The sequence below is a fragment of the Apostichopus japonicus genome, chromosome 3 (genome assembly GCF_037975245.1).
Source record: "Apostichopus japonicus isolate 1M-3 chromosome 3, ASM3797524v1, whole genome shotgun sequence".
NCBI lineage: Eukaryota > Metazoa > Echinodermata > Holothuroidea > Aspidochirotida > Stichopodidae > Apostichopus > Apostichopus japonicus.
Window position 1 is genome coordinate 22,489,298 of NC_092563.1, and position 18,348 is coordinate 22,507,645.

General features: G+C 37.4%; 1 protein-coding gene across 2 annotated transcripts in view; it reads left to right on the forward strand.

The window, feature by feature from the left end:
- The first annotated feature begins 6,961 nt into the window (after nt 1-6,961).
- Nucleotides 6,962-18,348, forward strand: part of LOC139965470 (uncharacterized) — a 28,399-nt gene continuing 17,012 nt past the window's right edge. The window contains exons 1-3 of one of the 2 annotated variants that reach the window (XM_071967844.1): nt 6,962-7,100; nt 8,449-8,633; nt 10,304-10,466. In XM_071967844.1, coding sequence (XP_071823945.1) covers nt 8,501-8,633; nt 10,304-10,466 — 296 coding nt within the window. In that variant the 5' untranslated portion in view covers nt 6,962-7,100; nt 8,449-8,500. Of the gene's footprint in view, nt 7,156-8,448; nt 8,634-10,303; nt 10,467-18,348 lie in introns of both variants that reach the window. The other variant, XM_071967845.1, reaches the window with a different exon arrangement.

Consider the following 18,348-nt stretch of genomic DNA (forward strand, 5'->3'; position numbering starts at 1 on the left):
TTCATCCTCATTACACATTCGGAACATTGGTAGGATTCGAAAGTACTTAAATCGTGTTGCTGCTGAACAAATCGTTCATTCATTTATCACTTCTCGTCTGGATAATGGAAATGCCTTACTCTTTGGTTTACCACAATCTCAGCTCTCCCGACTTCAACGTCTTCAGAATACTGCAGCTAGAGTTGTAACTTTGTCAAGAAAATCGTCTTATATAACACCTATACTACGAGATCTACACTGGCTACCTATTTCTTATAGGATTATCTACAAAATTCTACTCATTGTTTTTAAATCACTTAATAACATGGCTCCTATGTATGTTTCAGAATTACTCCAATTGTACTCTCCATCACGGAATCTTCGTTCAAGCAGCACGCTTAACCTCCAGGAACACAGGTCTAAACATTTGTGGGGTGACAGGTCTTTCAGGGTTGCCGCCCCACGCCTTTGGAACACTTTACCATATGAACTGAAGTCATGCACCAGTATTGCAGCTTTCAAGAAACACCTTAAAACTCACCTTATGCGTGAAGCTTTCCAGTAGTTCTATTTGACTTTTTTCCATGTTGCGCCTTGAGCACCCTGTAGGGTGGATATGTGCGCATTATAAATCTCTGTTATTATTATTATTATTATTAGTTGTGTCTTGAAAATGTAATTTGCATTAAAGTGTTGCCAGATTGCGAAAAACGTAACAAGTGAATTTCGTCACAATGGTTCGATCTTTCTCATAGTCTGTGTAATGACATGAATAAGTATAAAAGTATCGCAGTGTTGTCATTACTGCTATGGCATACTCCAACCAAACTACCGACCGAATTGGATAGAAAAGGAAGCCAACTCAAGGTCTGGGAAAGTGGGGGAGCACCCCTCCTGAAACCCCCCTATGATACTAGTTAACCATTGTTTACATGAATTTACAGAACTTCATGCCTGGTGAGCAAAGATAGGAGAGGGCAACACATGGACCTGACAATTTTATCAGAGACCATAAAAGGAAAAAAATAAGAAGAAAAAGAAGAAGAATCAACAAAAGATGCGGTAAGGTTGGTATGATCAACGACACAATTCAACAAATTACTCATGAGCATGTATAAAGAAATGGTGAACAGGCGTATAGCATAATGCCATTCAAATCGACAATATACGTAGCAGCGCCTGCACTTAACGAAAGAAAAAATAACCACTGTCATCACTTATTTATCGCCTGAGAGTCATTTAGCATAGATTATACTGTAAGGAAAAATGAAATGCGGCATCGAAACCAGATTATGTACTGCGCTTGTTGACAGAGGGACATAATATTTACATACAGTAACATTTCGGGTGATTGTAATTTGCACACATACAAGCTCTAATTTACATCAATATGCAAACCACAAAATTTCGCGTTGGTGTTAAATATACCATCTCACTAGTCATCTTATGTTTCTACTGAATGACAATTGATACGGGAGTGTCCGCACATAATGACAGATTTGCATTTATTTCTCTAGGTTATAACCGACAAAAGTATTTCCTCCTCCTCCTCCTCCTCCTCCTCCTCCTCCTCCTCCTCCTCCTCCTCCTCCTCCTCCTCCTCCTCCTCCTCCCGAACCGCCCACGCTGATGAAAAGTGAGTGTGCAGACCGGTCCAATGGCACGGGGACTGGGAAGGGATAAAACCTGGTCAGCCCATGGAGGTACATAAATATTCAAATATCACTACACCATTAGCAAAATTTTATGTTCAGTTTTGCTGGAGGGAGTTTCTCCAATACTACGCCCCTACACGTTGATCGGCCCACCGACCCCAGGGCCACACTCCATTCTTTATAAAATCCAACGACCGTCCTTCCCGGTACCTTCGTTTGTGTGTATATGTGCAGAAGGAAGGGGGGGGGGGGGGCTGAACGGTATCCACTGGGTATAATCATCTCCATGCATATACTTATTCCTCAAAACTTTTACCTAAATAAAACAAATAAAAATCCCCCCCCCCCCCGAGGAATATCGAATGTTTTATACATAATACATAATGGAGCGACCATGCAGCTCACCCTCTTCAAATTTGGGCAAATATTTTGGGTTCGTATATGTAAGTTCAACACACCTTGGGTATAAAGAAACAGTACGAGAGTTTAGTCAATTTCATTACCAAAAAGTGATCAATTGATCAAACTTGTTTGCCATTATACGTATTTTGGGGAAAACTTTACACACATGTAACTGTGGTATGTTTTCTATTGTATTCATGTTGAACCTTATATATATATTGTCAGGCTGGATGCATGACGAAGTGGAGTTAATATATAATAGGGCAACACTGGGGTAACGAAGATACCCCCCCCCCTCCATGCTTCAACTGTAATGGTCTATCCATATCGATATTGCTGATAATGATCAATGTAAAATGACTGTTGACCTTTCTGTTTCTGCTGGGTCAGTGGGTGAAGTATATTTTGTGGGGTTTTCTATAGGGAGACGGTAGCTTGTTACGCTGTGGCTTTCATATAGTTCTTTTATGGTCCTTACCGGGGAGACATATATGTGTTTTAATTGAAAATGTTTCCATACCATGAATGGGATTGTGTATTAACTTCAGCAGGGGAAATTAGCAGGTATCAAAGTAAACGCAAGAAGCTTGGGACTGAATATATAGCTATAATCGTTTTTTCAAAGAATATCCTAAAATAACCAAGCATTCCTTCTCCCCCTAATACGTCACTGAGGTAAACAAAAGTGATGAAACAGTATATAGGTATAGGATACATATTCATAAGGTGGGCCACAAATTATGACTCTGGAATTGGGAGACATTTTGCAGGGTAAATATAAGGTTCGAAGAATTTGAGGAGTAGGGATATGGGGGGGGGGGTGTAGGCGGAGGTTTGGTTCTCAATTTTTACCTGACAAACTTTTCCCGACAAGCCGAGCGATCGTGAATATATTTGAGAGCTTCCTCGATGGATCATTATGCCAAAAGGATTTGATCTACTTACCCGGCAACTGTGAGATTTTTCCTGACATATGTGATTCCCCCCCCCCCCCCCTGACAAACCGCAAGTTTTACCTCTCAACCGTTTATTCTGCCCCGATCTTACCATCATAATATTTTGGAAATTATTCGGAACGGGTGTATCGACCGGTTCCAGACATTATTGGTGTTTATCTTTTTCGTGGTGGGGGTGCTGACATCCCCTCCCCAGCGATTGTATACTTGTTTTACGGTATGTTATTTGAAGAGATTAAATACGAAATCAAGAGGATTTAATAACGATTTTTCTCGTGCAGTAAAGGTTTCATGGTAAAAAAAACCAATTTAGAAACCCACAGTAGACACTTGAGTATTATAATCAAAACTACAGAATGAAATGTTTCCCCGAAAAGAGGTAAATGCGGTATTGAAGTACTTATATTATCAATATAACTAATTTATTAGTACCAAGTACAATTTTAATGTTCATTTGCTAATTTTATTTTACATGTTGAATGTTTTTTCTTAACATTGACAAACAGTTTAGACCCTATACGATTTCAGCAATATCAACCTTTCTGAGAAATGACGGTCTCCCGGTCTAAAACATTTTGGTTTAATGCAAGCAGTGTACATCTGATAATGATATCCGTGGACTATTTTCGATATCTGGTTTACAATACATATTTGTTGACTTCAAGCATATGTAGTATTATATGTATGTTCGCTGTTCTTAATATTTGTTGTTGCCTTTGGTGTATGCCTATTATATAGTTGGAAGTATCGTTAACAAGGTCTAAAAACATTTGCTTTAACTTTGCAAGCAGTGTCTGACAGTGGCGTAGGAAGGTACTTTTGAGTGGGGGGGGGGGGGCTGAAGACTGATGGCCAGCCTGGGGGAGGGGTCTAAGGGGAGGGGGTGTCCCCCTCCCCTTTGGAATTTTTTGCATTTCCAGGTGGCCTCATATGCAATTTGGTGCAATATAGCACACTTCAACACCCACTCCATTTTGTAAACTTAATTTTGTATTTTCACCTGGCCTTAGATGCAATTTGGTGATCCAAATGAGATTTTTTTCTCATTTGGAAATGAAAAAGGGGTTTTCTGACTTGCGAACCGGTGGGGCGGAATGATACTTCCGCCCCTCCACATTTTTCACTGGGGGGCTGGCGCCCCCCAGCCCCCCTCCGGTTCCTACGCCCTTGGTGTGTGATATATGCCTCAACGATTTTCGATATCTGGTATGTACGGTATTTTTTCATACAGCATACCGTTAACAGTTTATGCACCCAGTGTATGGTATCGAATCTGAATGCAGGGTTCATGCATGGAGTTTCCATAACAACTCCCTGGTTTATGTATGTATTTTTGTATGCAGGTAATACAATCACCTATTGTCGTGTTGGTAGCAGTATTCTGCGTTTCATGTGCATCATCTGCGGCTATATATATTCTATTGTTAAAGTAAAATTGGAGTTAAAACCGTACTCCATTACTTCATTCTAACATAACTCATATCAGAATCTATGTAATGTTTTAAAAATTACGGAAGGAGGAGGTCGGGGTCGGACAGTTAGCGACTGTTTATTGTGTAATGCATTCTTCAAAACAAAATTATTAGTTCAAGGGTTGCAAATATCTGTCTCAAATGGGAACATGAGCGTTGTCTTATATAGGTGCGGATTCTGTTGTCCCCACCCCCCCCCCCCGCCCTTAATATGCAGACTTACCGGTCATACATACCTTGACACTGAAGCCAAGTTAAGTCTTTCAGGTAGATAATTAATTTACATTGATAAAAAAGCAAGTACTCCTGTCCCCTCCCCTCCCCCCTCCCGCCCATGACCGTCTATAGCTTTATTTTTGCGAATTGCATCTAAAATTAGATAACTTATCAACTCTGTCCATGTATCCAAGTCTTTACTAATTTGGAGGTTATGTATGGGCATGAAAACCAGGGAGGGTACAGGAAGGAAATGGTCACAGATGTGATTTCCCGGTGGGGTAGGTAAACACCAGTGACATTGGTAAGACTCCTGTCCCACCATTAATCTGAATCCTGCAATTGTCGGGTTCCCTGTGGAATGCATTAAAGTACCACTAACCAAAAAATAAAGAAACTTCTGAAAACAAAAACACATTACTCATATCGTGAAATCATGAATTTTCTTGCAGGGGGAGTGGGAGTGAGAGGTTTTGGGCTGCTTTGTTAGATCAGGGAGTCCATAACAACTCCCTGGTTAGATATTACGACCGTCAGGCATAGGCGTACGAGGCGGGGGGCAGGGGGCAGACTGCCCCCCCAAATTTCCAGAGGACAAGAAATTCGGGCAAAAGTCCTGAAAAATTCGGGCAGCCTAAGAGGAGAAAAAAATATATATATATATATATATTTTTTTTTTAGGCTGCCCGAATTTTTCAGGACTTTTGCCCGAATTTCTTGTCATCTGGAATATAAATATGCAGTAGCTTGCCCGAATGTTTTTCAAATTTTTGCCCGACAATGCATGATTTTCTTTATTCAGTATCATTATGCCCGAATATTTCCGTGTAACACCACCGTAAGCGCAGTTCATCTGGGCTACCACGCTTTTTGCAAGATCATTTTTTTTTCTAACTAGTCAATTGTTTACCTGGACCCAAGGGCGGCGGAACCGGGGGGCACAGGGGCACGTGACCCCCCCCACTTTTCCTCAGGATAAAAATGTGCCTTTTTTCTATATAAAAATTGAGGTGCCTCAAGTTAGCAAGAGGCCAGGGAACCATAATGAACACTCGGGAAGGGCCGTTTCCGGCCATCTGAGGGTTTGTAAAACCAAAAATTTTTATAGTACGCTCCGCGCCAACCGATGGTGGCGCTCCGCTCAGATAGTCGTGCATACAACTTTGCAAATCCTGGCTAAGCCCGTGACTTTTAATGAATTTCTGTGGGTCAAACTTACAACTATTTCGAATGGAAAATTTGTTAAGATATTAACAAGAAAAAACCAGTCTAATTCGGAAGATTCCTACATTAGCAACTAGTATGATTTCACCTCATTTTGTCTCTAGAGAAAACTTGTTCCTTGTTTCCCAATTTGCGTATTGGATATTGCAGTGCTAGTATGCATATTTTCCTTTAGGGGGGGGGGGGCATTGATGGAGTGATGTGTATACACAAATAAGATAATACAATAAGAGTTATAAAGGGTACTAAATATAGGGCTGCATCAGTCCAATCGAATTTCTGCAATGTGCCCTTTGATGTATCATGTAGGTGCCCCCAGATTAAAAGTGCTTCCGCCGCCCTTGACCTGGATATCCCCAACATGAGTGTATATAGAAGAAACATTTTCTTTTTCATGGATGGTGGGGGGGGGGGTGCCTACAAGCATAGAAGTACAGGTTTATCATATTCTTTGTTATATTTTATACTTTTTTTGTTAGACAAATTGCAGTCTCATCCGACACAGCGACATTATCCCGCTTACGTGTCGTTGAACAATGTATGTTTTTCTGGAGGTAGCTGAGTACTGTGTTAAAATAATAAATAAGGTAACTAAATAGGAGCTTAAAAAATATTCTGTCCCATTTTTCCCCTTCAAAGTGATGTTACCATTTTTTCTTCTTCTAATATACCAAATTTTTGGGGAAGTGTAAATTTCTAAAACGTGAGATTATACAATAAAGAATGTTTAGATGCAACTTGCAAGGCCTCAGAAGTGCCGTTTCCGGCAATCTGAGAGGCATTGTGTGCCCAAAATTTTCTTGTACGCTACGCGCCAACTGATGGTGGCGCTCCGCTTAGATAGTGTCACGGGAACTTTCGGGCACAAAAGTTCTGCCCCCAAACTGAAATGGTCCCGTACGCCTATGCCGTCAGGTACATTAATTAAGCCACAAGAGATTTGCCCAGGTCTTCCCTCCTTCACTGTAAAAGAAGAAACAAAAACAGAAGTCCGCCCTCTTGTATTTTGGATATGCCAGTTTTAAAGTGATCCAACCACTGATAACTCAACACAGTACAGAGATATGATATCAATGGATCCAACCCCTTATCTGGAATACTGCTTGCAATGTATGTACTAGTACCATTACTGTATGCCTTTAGTACTAGTACAGCCAACCGTTCTACTGGATAACTGTAGGCGTAAATGGTCTTTGGTATGTATTTTGTAAAGACAGGATTCGCGAAAAGTTTCTGTTATTTAAATACAAGGTACGATTTTATCCTGAGCGGTCTGAAGGGTATCGATCACTAACTGTTAGTTTTAAAACGAGGAATGTATAGAGCAAGCCTGCAGCATTGATAATGATAGTATTTAGTACTGTTCGCATGATATCCCACAGTACAGGCTACGGACAGTTGTTATTCTTATTACTATACTACTATGTAAGCTTATTAACGTTATTCATTCGCATGTTAAACATTATTAACGTTAGCCTAGTCTACATGTACAAACACTAGTTCTCACATAGGGTAGGCTTAACTTAGACTAGTACAGTACTTACTAGGTTTAAGTACGAACTTAGGCTAGTTTTAAATCAGGATCTGGCTAGCCTTAGTAAGAGTAGACTAGGAGTGGTAGCATGGTGGGCGGGAGCCATGTCATTCCACCATCAGTACTTTCTGCCATAGGAATTGTGCTCTTTCCGCCATAGAAAAAGTGCCATTCCTCCATGTTACCGCCATGGTGGTAAAGCACTTTTTGTATGGGGGTAATGGCACATGATTGTGGGTGCACTGTATGTATATACACTGTATATTGCTTCGCTTCACTCTACCTAGGCACGCAGAATCCACAAAATTGGTATTTTAAATTGACAATCGTAATCGGTCCTTTAATAAACAATCAGTCTAATTTAATTTGATTTATTAAACCAAGAAGTATTACATATTATTTTTGAAGACAGTGTATCCACTCTCACCAACTTACAAATAAAACTATTCAATCAACCCGTACATTAAAATGTGTATCAATTCCCCAGTCTTGTCTTAACTGGCACTAGATCTATGGTGGGTTCATAATTGATGCACTTAAGGATTTGATCAACGATGTCTATCAAGGTAAAATGCAAATTACTTAACTGTATGCGTTTTCCATAGCCAGATGTGTAGTTCCTCAGAAATGTAATGATCTCAAAATATTTATTGTTCTGTGCTTACGCAATCTACAATTGAGCAGAATTTGACCACAAATGTCTGCCATGTCAAGTTCTTTTATACCCTGAAATTGACACATTCATCAAGAAGCAAACTGTAGTCTGTAAGTATACATCCATTGACTCTGGATGCTGTTTGCTATGCTCTGGGCCTCTAAGCTCAGACAGGTCAGGTCCCAGAGAGTACTGGTATCATGTTGATGTAATTTTGGTTATTTTTAGGGAGTAATATTTCCAAATGCCAAAAGTACGAGCAAACGGGAAAGTTGCAAATATGTACCTATTCTAAGTGCATAGTGTAAGTTGATATGAAAAATGGACTTATAATGTTGCTCTTTAATCCTTACAGTACAGGCATTGAAAGATTTATAGTTAAAACCTCCAGCTGAAATGGATAAGTAATGGGCCAATCTCATACTCACTATGACAACCTCCCGGCAGGGGAACATTCCGTTTTACCGGTAGACGGCCATAGTCATTCACCAAAGGGCTTGGAATATAGTCTCCTCGTGACAGAATCATCTGTTAATACAGGTACAGTATGGTAATGAAGATTAAAGACCTAGGGTGCAGGGAAAACATTTTGTGGACAATATTGGAATGAAAAGAAAGGTCATTCTGTTATGCTAGTGTTTGCATATTTTCAAATGATGGTAGCGTAGAATGAGAATGTACTGTGTCTAATAGTGGTACCACTTAGCTATACTTCTCATGTCTTCATGTCATGAGCAGTATGATCTTTACTGTAGCTGGTACCCTGAATGCACCTGCTGGAATCAATGTAGTATATATGTAATATACAGATCGCAAATGTGTCACTCTTGAGTTAAGTAACCAAACACAAAATTTTTATTTTTCTCGCCAGACCTGTTTTTCCCATTCTCTTTTCACATAATTCTCTCTTCAGAGTTATTATCCAGGCAAAGAAACAAGTGTGTGACCTAAGTTATAACCAAACACAAATTTATTTGATTTTTCACACCAGACCTGTTATACCATTCTGTTTCACATAATTCTCTCTACAGAGTTATTATCAATGCAAAGAAACAAGTGTGTCACTTAAGTTATATTACCAAACACAAATCTAGTTTAATTTTTCTCACCAGACCTATTTTTCCCTTTCTGTTCTCACATAATTCTCTCTACAGAGTTATTATGCAGGCAAAGAAACAAGTGTGTCACTTACGTTATAACCAAACACAAATCTAGTTTAATTTTACTCAACAGACCTGTTTTTCCCTTTCTGTTTTCACATAATTCTCTCTACAAAGTTATTATGCAGGCATAGAAACAAGTGTGTCCCTGAAGTTATAACCAAACACAAATCTAGTTTAATTTTACTCAACAGACCTGTTTTTCCCTTTCTGTTTTCACATAATTCTCTCTATACAGAGTTATTATCAAGGCAAAGAAACAAGTGTGTCACTTAAGTTATATAACCAAACACAAATTTATTTGATTTTTTTCACCAGACCTGTTATACCATTCTGTTTCATAAAATTCTCTCTACAGAGATATTATCAAGGCAAAGAAACAAGTGTGTCACTTAAAGGATTGGTTCAGGTGTTTGACATGTCTAATATGTATGAAAGAGCACAAAAAGACAAAAAGAACAGTGAAGAAACTACCATGGTAGCATGCTCTGTTAAGGAATTATGACACTTTGAAGATATCAACATTTCTTTGAAAACGACTGGTGTAGAAAGACTTACTGTGAGGGTGTGACGTCACATCCTCACTTCCTTAACATTTGTGAATATATATATTTTTTTTAATTATTTACATTTTTTAACACATTTGAAAATAATATAAACAAAAATTTTCAGGTGTTTAATCTCAATACTTCCTTTGACAAATATGAGATCTCCTGACATATATTTTGGTTGAAAGTCATGAAATCTCACAAAATATTTAGAGAAAAAAACAAAGACTTTTCAGGAATGTGAGGATGTGACATCACAGCTAGTCAGATTTCAGCAGTTTCTACACAATCTGATAAAACTTTACACTTGAATATCTCTTTAACTGAAAAAGATATTTGAACAGTTTTTTCACCATTGTGTTTCATTTATTGTCCTGTTTCATATAACATAAACATGTATGACAACTGAACCAATCCTTTAAGTTATAACCAAACCCAAACTTTTGATTTTTCTCACCAGACCTGTTTTACCTTTTCTGTTTTCACATACTTCTCTCTACAGAGTTATTATCCAGGCAAAGGAATAATCTCCAAGCAGTTTATCCTCTGGTGGCAAAGTTTTACAACGACGGTTACACCTTGAACCAACTGAAAAGAATTCCTTGCGTCAAGTTCGACAACAAAACTCTCTTTCAAGTTATTTTATCCAAATCGGCGGATCTTCTGTAAGTGTTACCTCTTTCGTTGCCCAGGTTTTACATCTTGGGTGACTTTTCTTATAATGTATCTTCCGGTGTAATTTCCAGTGGCACTTATATGAAAAAGAAAAATATTCCACGCTGTTAGTTGAAAACACCTAAGTTCTGATATCCTGTTGAGATATGGATGATTGAATGTAATCAATTTGAACCAGCTAAACCATTCATTCTTCCAGGGAGTTGATCAATGTAGATGATCTTTGATGTCATCACAGCAGTTGCTAAAATAAAAGCTTTACTTTCCCATTATAATAACCTTGTTGTTGATTCATCCTTGAAATTGTGGATACATTTTGGAATGTTTGCTTAGATATCATGGTTCTCTGCATTCAGAACTTTATCAACATGCAACTTGTTTTATAAACATTCTATTTTGCTCTGTGAATAAGTGAGTCAAATATTACAAAGGAAAAACATCTTCGGCCGATTTTTGCTGTGACTACACAATCCACTCTGCCAGACGAATTAACAATATTACAGCTAAAGTTAAGAAGTTAAAAAGTTGTATCTCTGATATACAGTACCAACTGCTACAAGGATGTGGTTTTGACCTTAAAGATGCAGAAAACTTTAAACAGCATTATTATGAAGCAGTCAACTTCAACCAATGGAATATATCTCTTCAAAAAGGCGACAAAAACCCAACAATCATCAAGCAATATGACATACTTTCTGAAGAACAACTTCCCCAGACAACTAAGAACAAATCTTTGTATTGAGGGATACTATAGTTTAGTAGTTAAGTAGTTAACTAGTTAATTAGACTGTGTCTGGGGCTGTCATTTTGTAAATCTGTGATGTCATATGATGCCACTCTGATATGAAACCTCTTAGTTTCTCTCTTTTTTTTTTTAATCATTATGTCATCTGAATAGCTTCAATATTTCATATTCAGTATGATTTGCAGCACCCATCAATATAAAACATTTCCAAAAATAAGGAAGAACACAAAAAATAACAAGGTAGAAGCTGATCCAACTTGATGATGTCATATTTCGACTTGATCAAGTCTTCAGCCTTATGTGAAATGACGAAACATTTAATCGGTGATAGATCTACTAAATAGAATAAAAAATTTCTTAGCTATGTGGGGAAGTTGTTCTTGGCAGTAATCAATATAACATAGATGAATAATGATGGTTGAGTTTTTGTCTCCTTAAACAACGAAATCGCTTATAGTAATACTAAAAGGGTATGAAATATTTGTTTTGCTTCCCCAACTAACTATCTCTTCACAACCTATACACTCAAGTTGCCGTATCCTGTCTAGAATGTTTTATGAACCTATTCAGCTTTGCCCACTATGGAGTCTAGTCCGTTTCATACTCCTCCCCCCTCCCCAATACACCTCCCTCATCCTCCCCTACCTCATTCCACGATCCAGGCATGGCAGAAAATGAGTACCTTCTGTTCAGGCACATATCCTCCATCTAATTCGACAGCACAGTGTTTTGAACAATTTTATCCAATCAGTGGATTTATTGTACGTTGATGCTTGGTATGTTAGTTTATTTGTAAATGTACAAAAGATTTACCGCTGGGTAAATTTGCAATCCATCAAGAAACACAAAGGATGTTTTTCTAACCCTTTTGAATTGAGTGCAGCTGTTAGATTTAGTAGACAGCGATGTTTTTTAGTATTTTCAATTAAGTGTACTGTAGAAGGTTTTTTCATATTTTGTTTCTCATAAAATACTAACAGCACCAAGTTTCTGTTCAAAAAGTCTTGCATTTAAATTTATTTGTGTAGTAATTTGCACATCATGTTCCACGATTTGCTATGCGATACCTGAATGTAGTGTGCAGTTCCAGTGCAGTCTTTTTCCCAGGATAGTGCCGATAGTCTCATTTAGGGGTAAACAAAAAATATATATAAAGGGGGGTGGAAATTTCAGAGATATTGCAAACAACTTTGTTTATTTCTGATGTTTCTCACATAACAATGAATACATAGTTTCATAATTAACATTGTTAAATTTTTATTAAATTTGCCTTCACCCCCGCCCCCCCCCCTGTGTGCTTGCTGTCCATTCCATTAACTTTGTATTGTTCGGTAAAAATGCCACTGTACTTTTAAGAAGCATATATACCTCCCCAAACAGTCTTGGTCAGCTAATAATTTTAGGGTAATCAAGTTAGTCTGATCAAAATTCACAATTTCAGCCCAGATGAACAGAATGTGAATAATTTGACTATCCTATGTATGTTGTATGTGCTGAAATGTAGACCTTGGCAAAACTGTGCGACATAAGTATTGAAAAGGGATTTCTATGTTCCCGCATATATGATCTGAGATGTAAGAATTAATTAGCAACAATCTGTTGGTGTATTTTATGCTCACGATGTAATTTTGAAATAACAATGTAAATGCTTTGGTGGTGAAGTATAATATCTGGTCAGGTATGTGTGTACTTGTATGCTCTGACATTGTTGTATCTAAATTGATTGTTACTGAGTATGTGCCCAGTATCGATCCAGTCGCTTGGAAATTTAAATTGTAAAATCATCGATTTTGCGAATACCGATATGTACAGTTGATGCACAGATGCAGTATCCACTGTTCTGTCACAGAAATAAGTGCTACCCATATTGCTACCAAGGGCAAAGTTTCCTCTGGTTGTCCCTCGGACAACCAGGCCTTAAAAGTTTGGTACTGTAGGCACTAGGCGGAATAATTGTAGCAAAATAGCAGTGACCAATATGTGTAGGTTTATGAATAGAAACCAGCCTTAGGAGTGATAACCAATTTATCATTTTACCTACAGTATTTGGTTATATTTAGTAACAACGCAATCTGAATTTGATGTAAACAAGTTAAACAACTAGTCGATAACCTCCATAGCGGATTTAGGTGGTCGGAACAGAATCTCGGACGACTGGACGGCCAATTCTGCTACCAATTGTGAAAAATGCATTGTTTTAAATCACACTCCTTAATTAGGTTGTGCAGCCAGTTGCAGAGAAACTGTAGAATCAAAGGAATGCCATATTTCATAAAGCTGTGCATTACAAAGTAGGTAGTTTATACACTGTGATCTGTTTCCATTTTCAAAACCACTGAATTTCCGTACCAGTTTATTCCTCTCGTCCGTTCCGTTGATTAGTGTTTGGTGTATGGTCATGCTGGTATGTAGGATAATTTCTCGGTGATATCTATTGGTCGTCATATACAGTCCTACGCAAACCCTTATAAATTGTATTGTGAATACTTATATGGTTAATATTTTGTTTGATTTCAAAAGTCTTCATATATGAACTATACATATCAATAATTAGCTACTTGTCACTCTTTTATGTTCTGTTTGGACAGTAGGATATATTTTTTACTCCATGGATAATAGTCTACATTTTGCAGACTTTTGTAATTTGTGAGACTGTTTTCAGTCCACTCGTCGTCAATGACATTCTGAAGGTCGTGTCAAGGAGAGCACAATGTAATGACGGTATCAGACCCTCAATGCGATGACCGTCGGAGATTGCGCCCTCGCATCAGATAACAAATATATTCACACATCAGACTGGAGAAATAGAATTCTCCGTCCGACAGTATGTACTGTACACTAAAATGAGCCAAACAAGAGATCTGCCCTTAAGATCATCAACAGTTTCATGGTCAATTCCATGATAAGGTCAACATCATACCAAAAAATTTAAAATCATTGTACATTAAAATTGTATAAGTTTCCAATAAATAGAATACTTGTAGTTACTAAAAATAATTTTTTCACCCCCGAAACATCATTTGTTTGATTATGGGGTCAGTTATAACAAATGGTTCCCGTTGTAACTAAATTATGAAAAATACAGTGAAATTTCATTTTGTGCAGATTTGTACATAGTAATCATAGATATCATCAGTTTTTTGGACTAATTATATTTGCTATAGCATAGTGCTCACTTAATAGCTTCAATTTTTTTTCGACATCAAGGCATTAGACAATAGTGGTGAATTGAAAACACCCTCCATTTACTGTCACGCGAGTCACAAAATTTACTGTTTTTGTTTTTTTTCTCCTTGCCTGCACAATAGTTTTACCCCGTATAATGAATATCAAGTCTTCACATAGATACCAAAAGGATTACTGAATTTTCCTTTCCAGAAGATATTCAAATTTTACGGAAAATCACCCTTTATGAATGTCACGCGAGTCACGTCACGCGAGTCACGTCAAATCAAGATAGTGTTTCTACCTATTTACTGTGTGTTGGACTAATTATATTTGCTATAGCATAGTGCTCACTTAATAGCTTCAATTTTATTTTGATATCAAGGCATTAGACAACAGTGGTAAATAGAAAACAGTAAACACCCTCGATTTACTGTCACAGAGTCACAAAATTGACTGTTTTTGCTTTTTTTCTCCTTGCCTGCACAATAGTTTTACTCCAAAATAATGAATATCAAGTCTTCACATAGATACCAAAAGGATTACTGAATTTTCCTTTTCAGAAGATATTCAAATTTTGCAGAAAATCACCCTTTATGAATGTCACGCGAGTCACGTCACGCGAGTCACGTCAAATCAAGATAGTGTTTCTACCTATTTACTGTGTGAAAATTACAGGGATGTTATCTAGTTTGATGAATGAATCACTGATTAAAGATATCATGTGCATTCCCCTTTAATTAGGCAACTTGAATAATATGGGCACACATAATGCAACTAATTATCATAATTTCATTTGAAATATCAGAATTTAAAATCATGAATATTTATTCGCAATATAATGCCTATTTTATCACCACATTTGGAAAGTTAGCACATGTCATTGATTTTTTAGTATTATACTAAAACATAATCTACATTTGTATCTGGCAATGCCATGTGCTATGACTTGACAACCTTAAGGTCTTAACTGCTCAATCATTCCCAAAATCCTATGAGCAAATGTATCTTCTCAAATATTACACTTTTGGTTTATTCAAATATGACAAATGAGAATGGTAATTTGAATCACATTTTGATAGATCTGTTTCTTCTATAACTTTCAAATGAGTGACTTCAACAGACTAAATATTGTTATAAATATTAATTGACAAAATATATTGCCTGAACAACTGTACTACCCGTACAGTATATTACCTACTGTCTGCAGTCATGAAGGTAACTCCGGGACATTAATATCATCTGGAAATTCCCAAGGGAAGTACCTTTTGGACACTTTCTAGACCAATGAATGTTATATTTCACTATGCAAGATCTGTACCCTCAATTCACTACTGCATTTGGTCTAGAACTATCCGAAAAGTGAACTTGTCACGCGAGTCACGTTTTCTTGTCACGCGAGTCACAATACATCTTCATCGTTATTTTCATGCGTTACAACTTTTTTTCAAAGTTGCATAGCAATTGAGGTAGAGTTATTTTTCAACTTCGGTATGATTATAAAAAGTGATTGGAAAAATTTTAATAAGACATAAGAAATCGAACATTTGTGTGTGCATTCTGTAACTGTCACGCGAGTCACGTTTAGTTTTTCGCCAATTTCACCCCCAATACTTGAGGTATAAATATTTTTTCTCTACTGTTGTAAGCATTAAGGCGTACATTCACTGCTACATTAATGCTTTTCTCCCAGGTAATTTTTTTATTTGTTAAATGATATCAAATAGAGAGGAATTTGAGTAAAAATGTCACGCGAGTCACCATGGAATTGACCATATACAGAAACATGAGTGAATGATGAGGAATGGTGGAGGGGAGGAAGGGAGGGAGGGAGGGAGAGAGGGTGGGCAGAGGGAGGGGTGGAGAGAGGGAGGGAGGAGGTAGACTGAAGAAAGTGAATGAGCAAATAATGACCCCGGCTGTTGTTCATAGTAATCAGTAAATATATCATATCTATGCAAATTCAAAAGTGGAAAGTATGAAAAATTTAATCTTTAACATAACTATTGGGAATGAAATTTGACTTATCAACTAATGTCCTACATTGTTATGAGATTTTAGTGTATATAGGATACCATTGATATTTATATGTCAAAATCCCCCTCCCCCACCCATCCAAAATTTTCTTGACAAGTATGAGGGTATCCAATAAAAGTGTAATCAAAGCGTACCTGATGTTTGTGTACACTGTCTTTATGTCAGCCTGGTGTGTTGATCAAAACCAAGCATGTGTTGATACTAGCTCTGCATCCTATATGTGTACTGTAAGTTAATTAACATACCTGATGGGCTGTGTGGGCAGTTGAATTTGATGATGGAGCACTGATAACAAGTGAATTTCACCAATGGGCTTGTTATTGCACAAAATGTTAATAAATGCCAAATATCTAGAGGTAATTTAATTTATAATTCAGATAGTCATATTAAAGAATGAGTACTGTTACTTTCTATGTTTTTGGTATTTTCTGTATATTGTTTTAAAAAGGCCATTGTGATGTAAATAGCTCTATTTCTGTTTCTTGTTCTCCCCTTCCTAGTGGTTATGTAATAGGTACGCCTATTCTCTTCCACAACCTGTGCTCATTTTCCCCTGTATAATTAGTAGTGAGCCAGTGGCAACAGTACTTTCTTTGTTCTGCCAAGTTGCTGGTTTTTAGTAAACATCTTCTCTTCTTACTTTCTTTTCTTAGATAAGGGATGCCTTGTCTTAGTTGTTTCAGTTTTAGTGTAAGCATTTGTATGCAGATTAGTCTGTGTAATCAGCTCTGATTGGTTCTAAGTGTTACTCTTGGTATCTAGGGTGTTTATAGCCAATCAGAGGTGTTAAAAGGGTCACATGTTGTTACCCTGTGGTTTAGGAGCTTCCTCCAAGGTGTTTTAGGAGAGAGAGGCAGTTTGGTTGTCAGCCAGTCAACAGGGCCTGTTTGTATATTAGCCACCCTTGATATCATAGTCTGTACACTACAGTATACATATATATAAAAATAGTTAGAGAAGTTGTCTTTCTTGTGCTTAAAGAATACATATATATCTACATAAATATAACTTTACTGGAGGATTTAATTGTTAATTATTGATTTGCTGTACGTTTGTGAACATTATTTCATCGTTTTATTGGATTCAATGGAACTGAGAGTTGTGTTCTAGCTGCTAGTTGCCATTTTGTACTTACATATCTTTACTGGGACTTCACCTATTCTTTAACTTATCTTTTACCGGGACTTCACCTACTCTTTTACCTGGACGTCACCTAGTCTTCTACCTACCGTATCTTGTACCTGGACTTTATACCTACTCTCCTTGGGAAGAACATTTCTTTGAACATATATATTATTTATTGGAGTATTCCTGGAACTCTCACTCATATCTATTTTCACTGTCCAAGTATATTCATGGAACTCTTACTACTCACCTTATATTTCGTACTATCGGACATTTACTGTATTAAACCTTTCAACACCGTCCTCTCCGTTACTTCCCGCTATCGGACATTCATCTATCCTATTAAACCTTTGATCACCGTGCCAGTCATTCAACTACATTGCTGTGCCGTGCTGCTGGACTATACAGACCCGCCCGCCAGATAAGCTCTATCTTTTTTATTAATGTGCACATACATGTATTAGTCTTGTGGCCACTTGACACCCCTAGTTGTTTATATTCAATATCTCTAGTTTTCATTGTTGATACAAGTGTATTTGTGTAACAGTAAAGAATACTTTACCAAGATTCCTTATGTTGCACACATGTGTGACCGAGCAATATAACTATTTTCTATACCTAACAGCCAGTCTTATTCTTGTTTTTAGCCTGTTGTATTTGTTATACAGTGGTCAGCTGTCTTCACACCTCGTGACCACTAGGGGGATTCCCAATAATCCTGTTGTACAGCTAGCTGCTGTCAAGAACCCCATATCCCGCAACTCTTACAGTATAACTGTAAAAGTGTGTAAGGTGATATG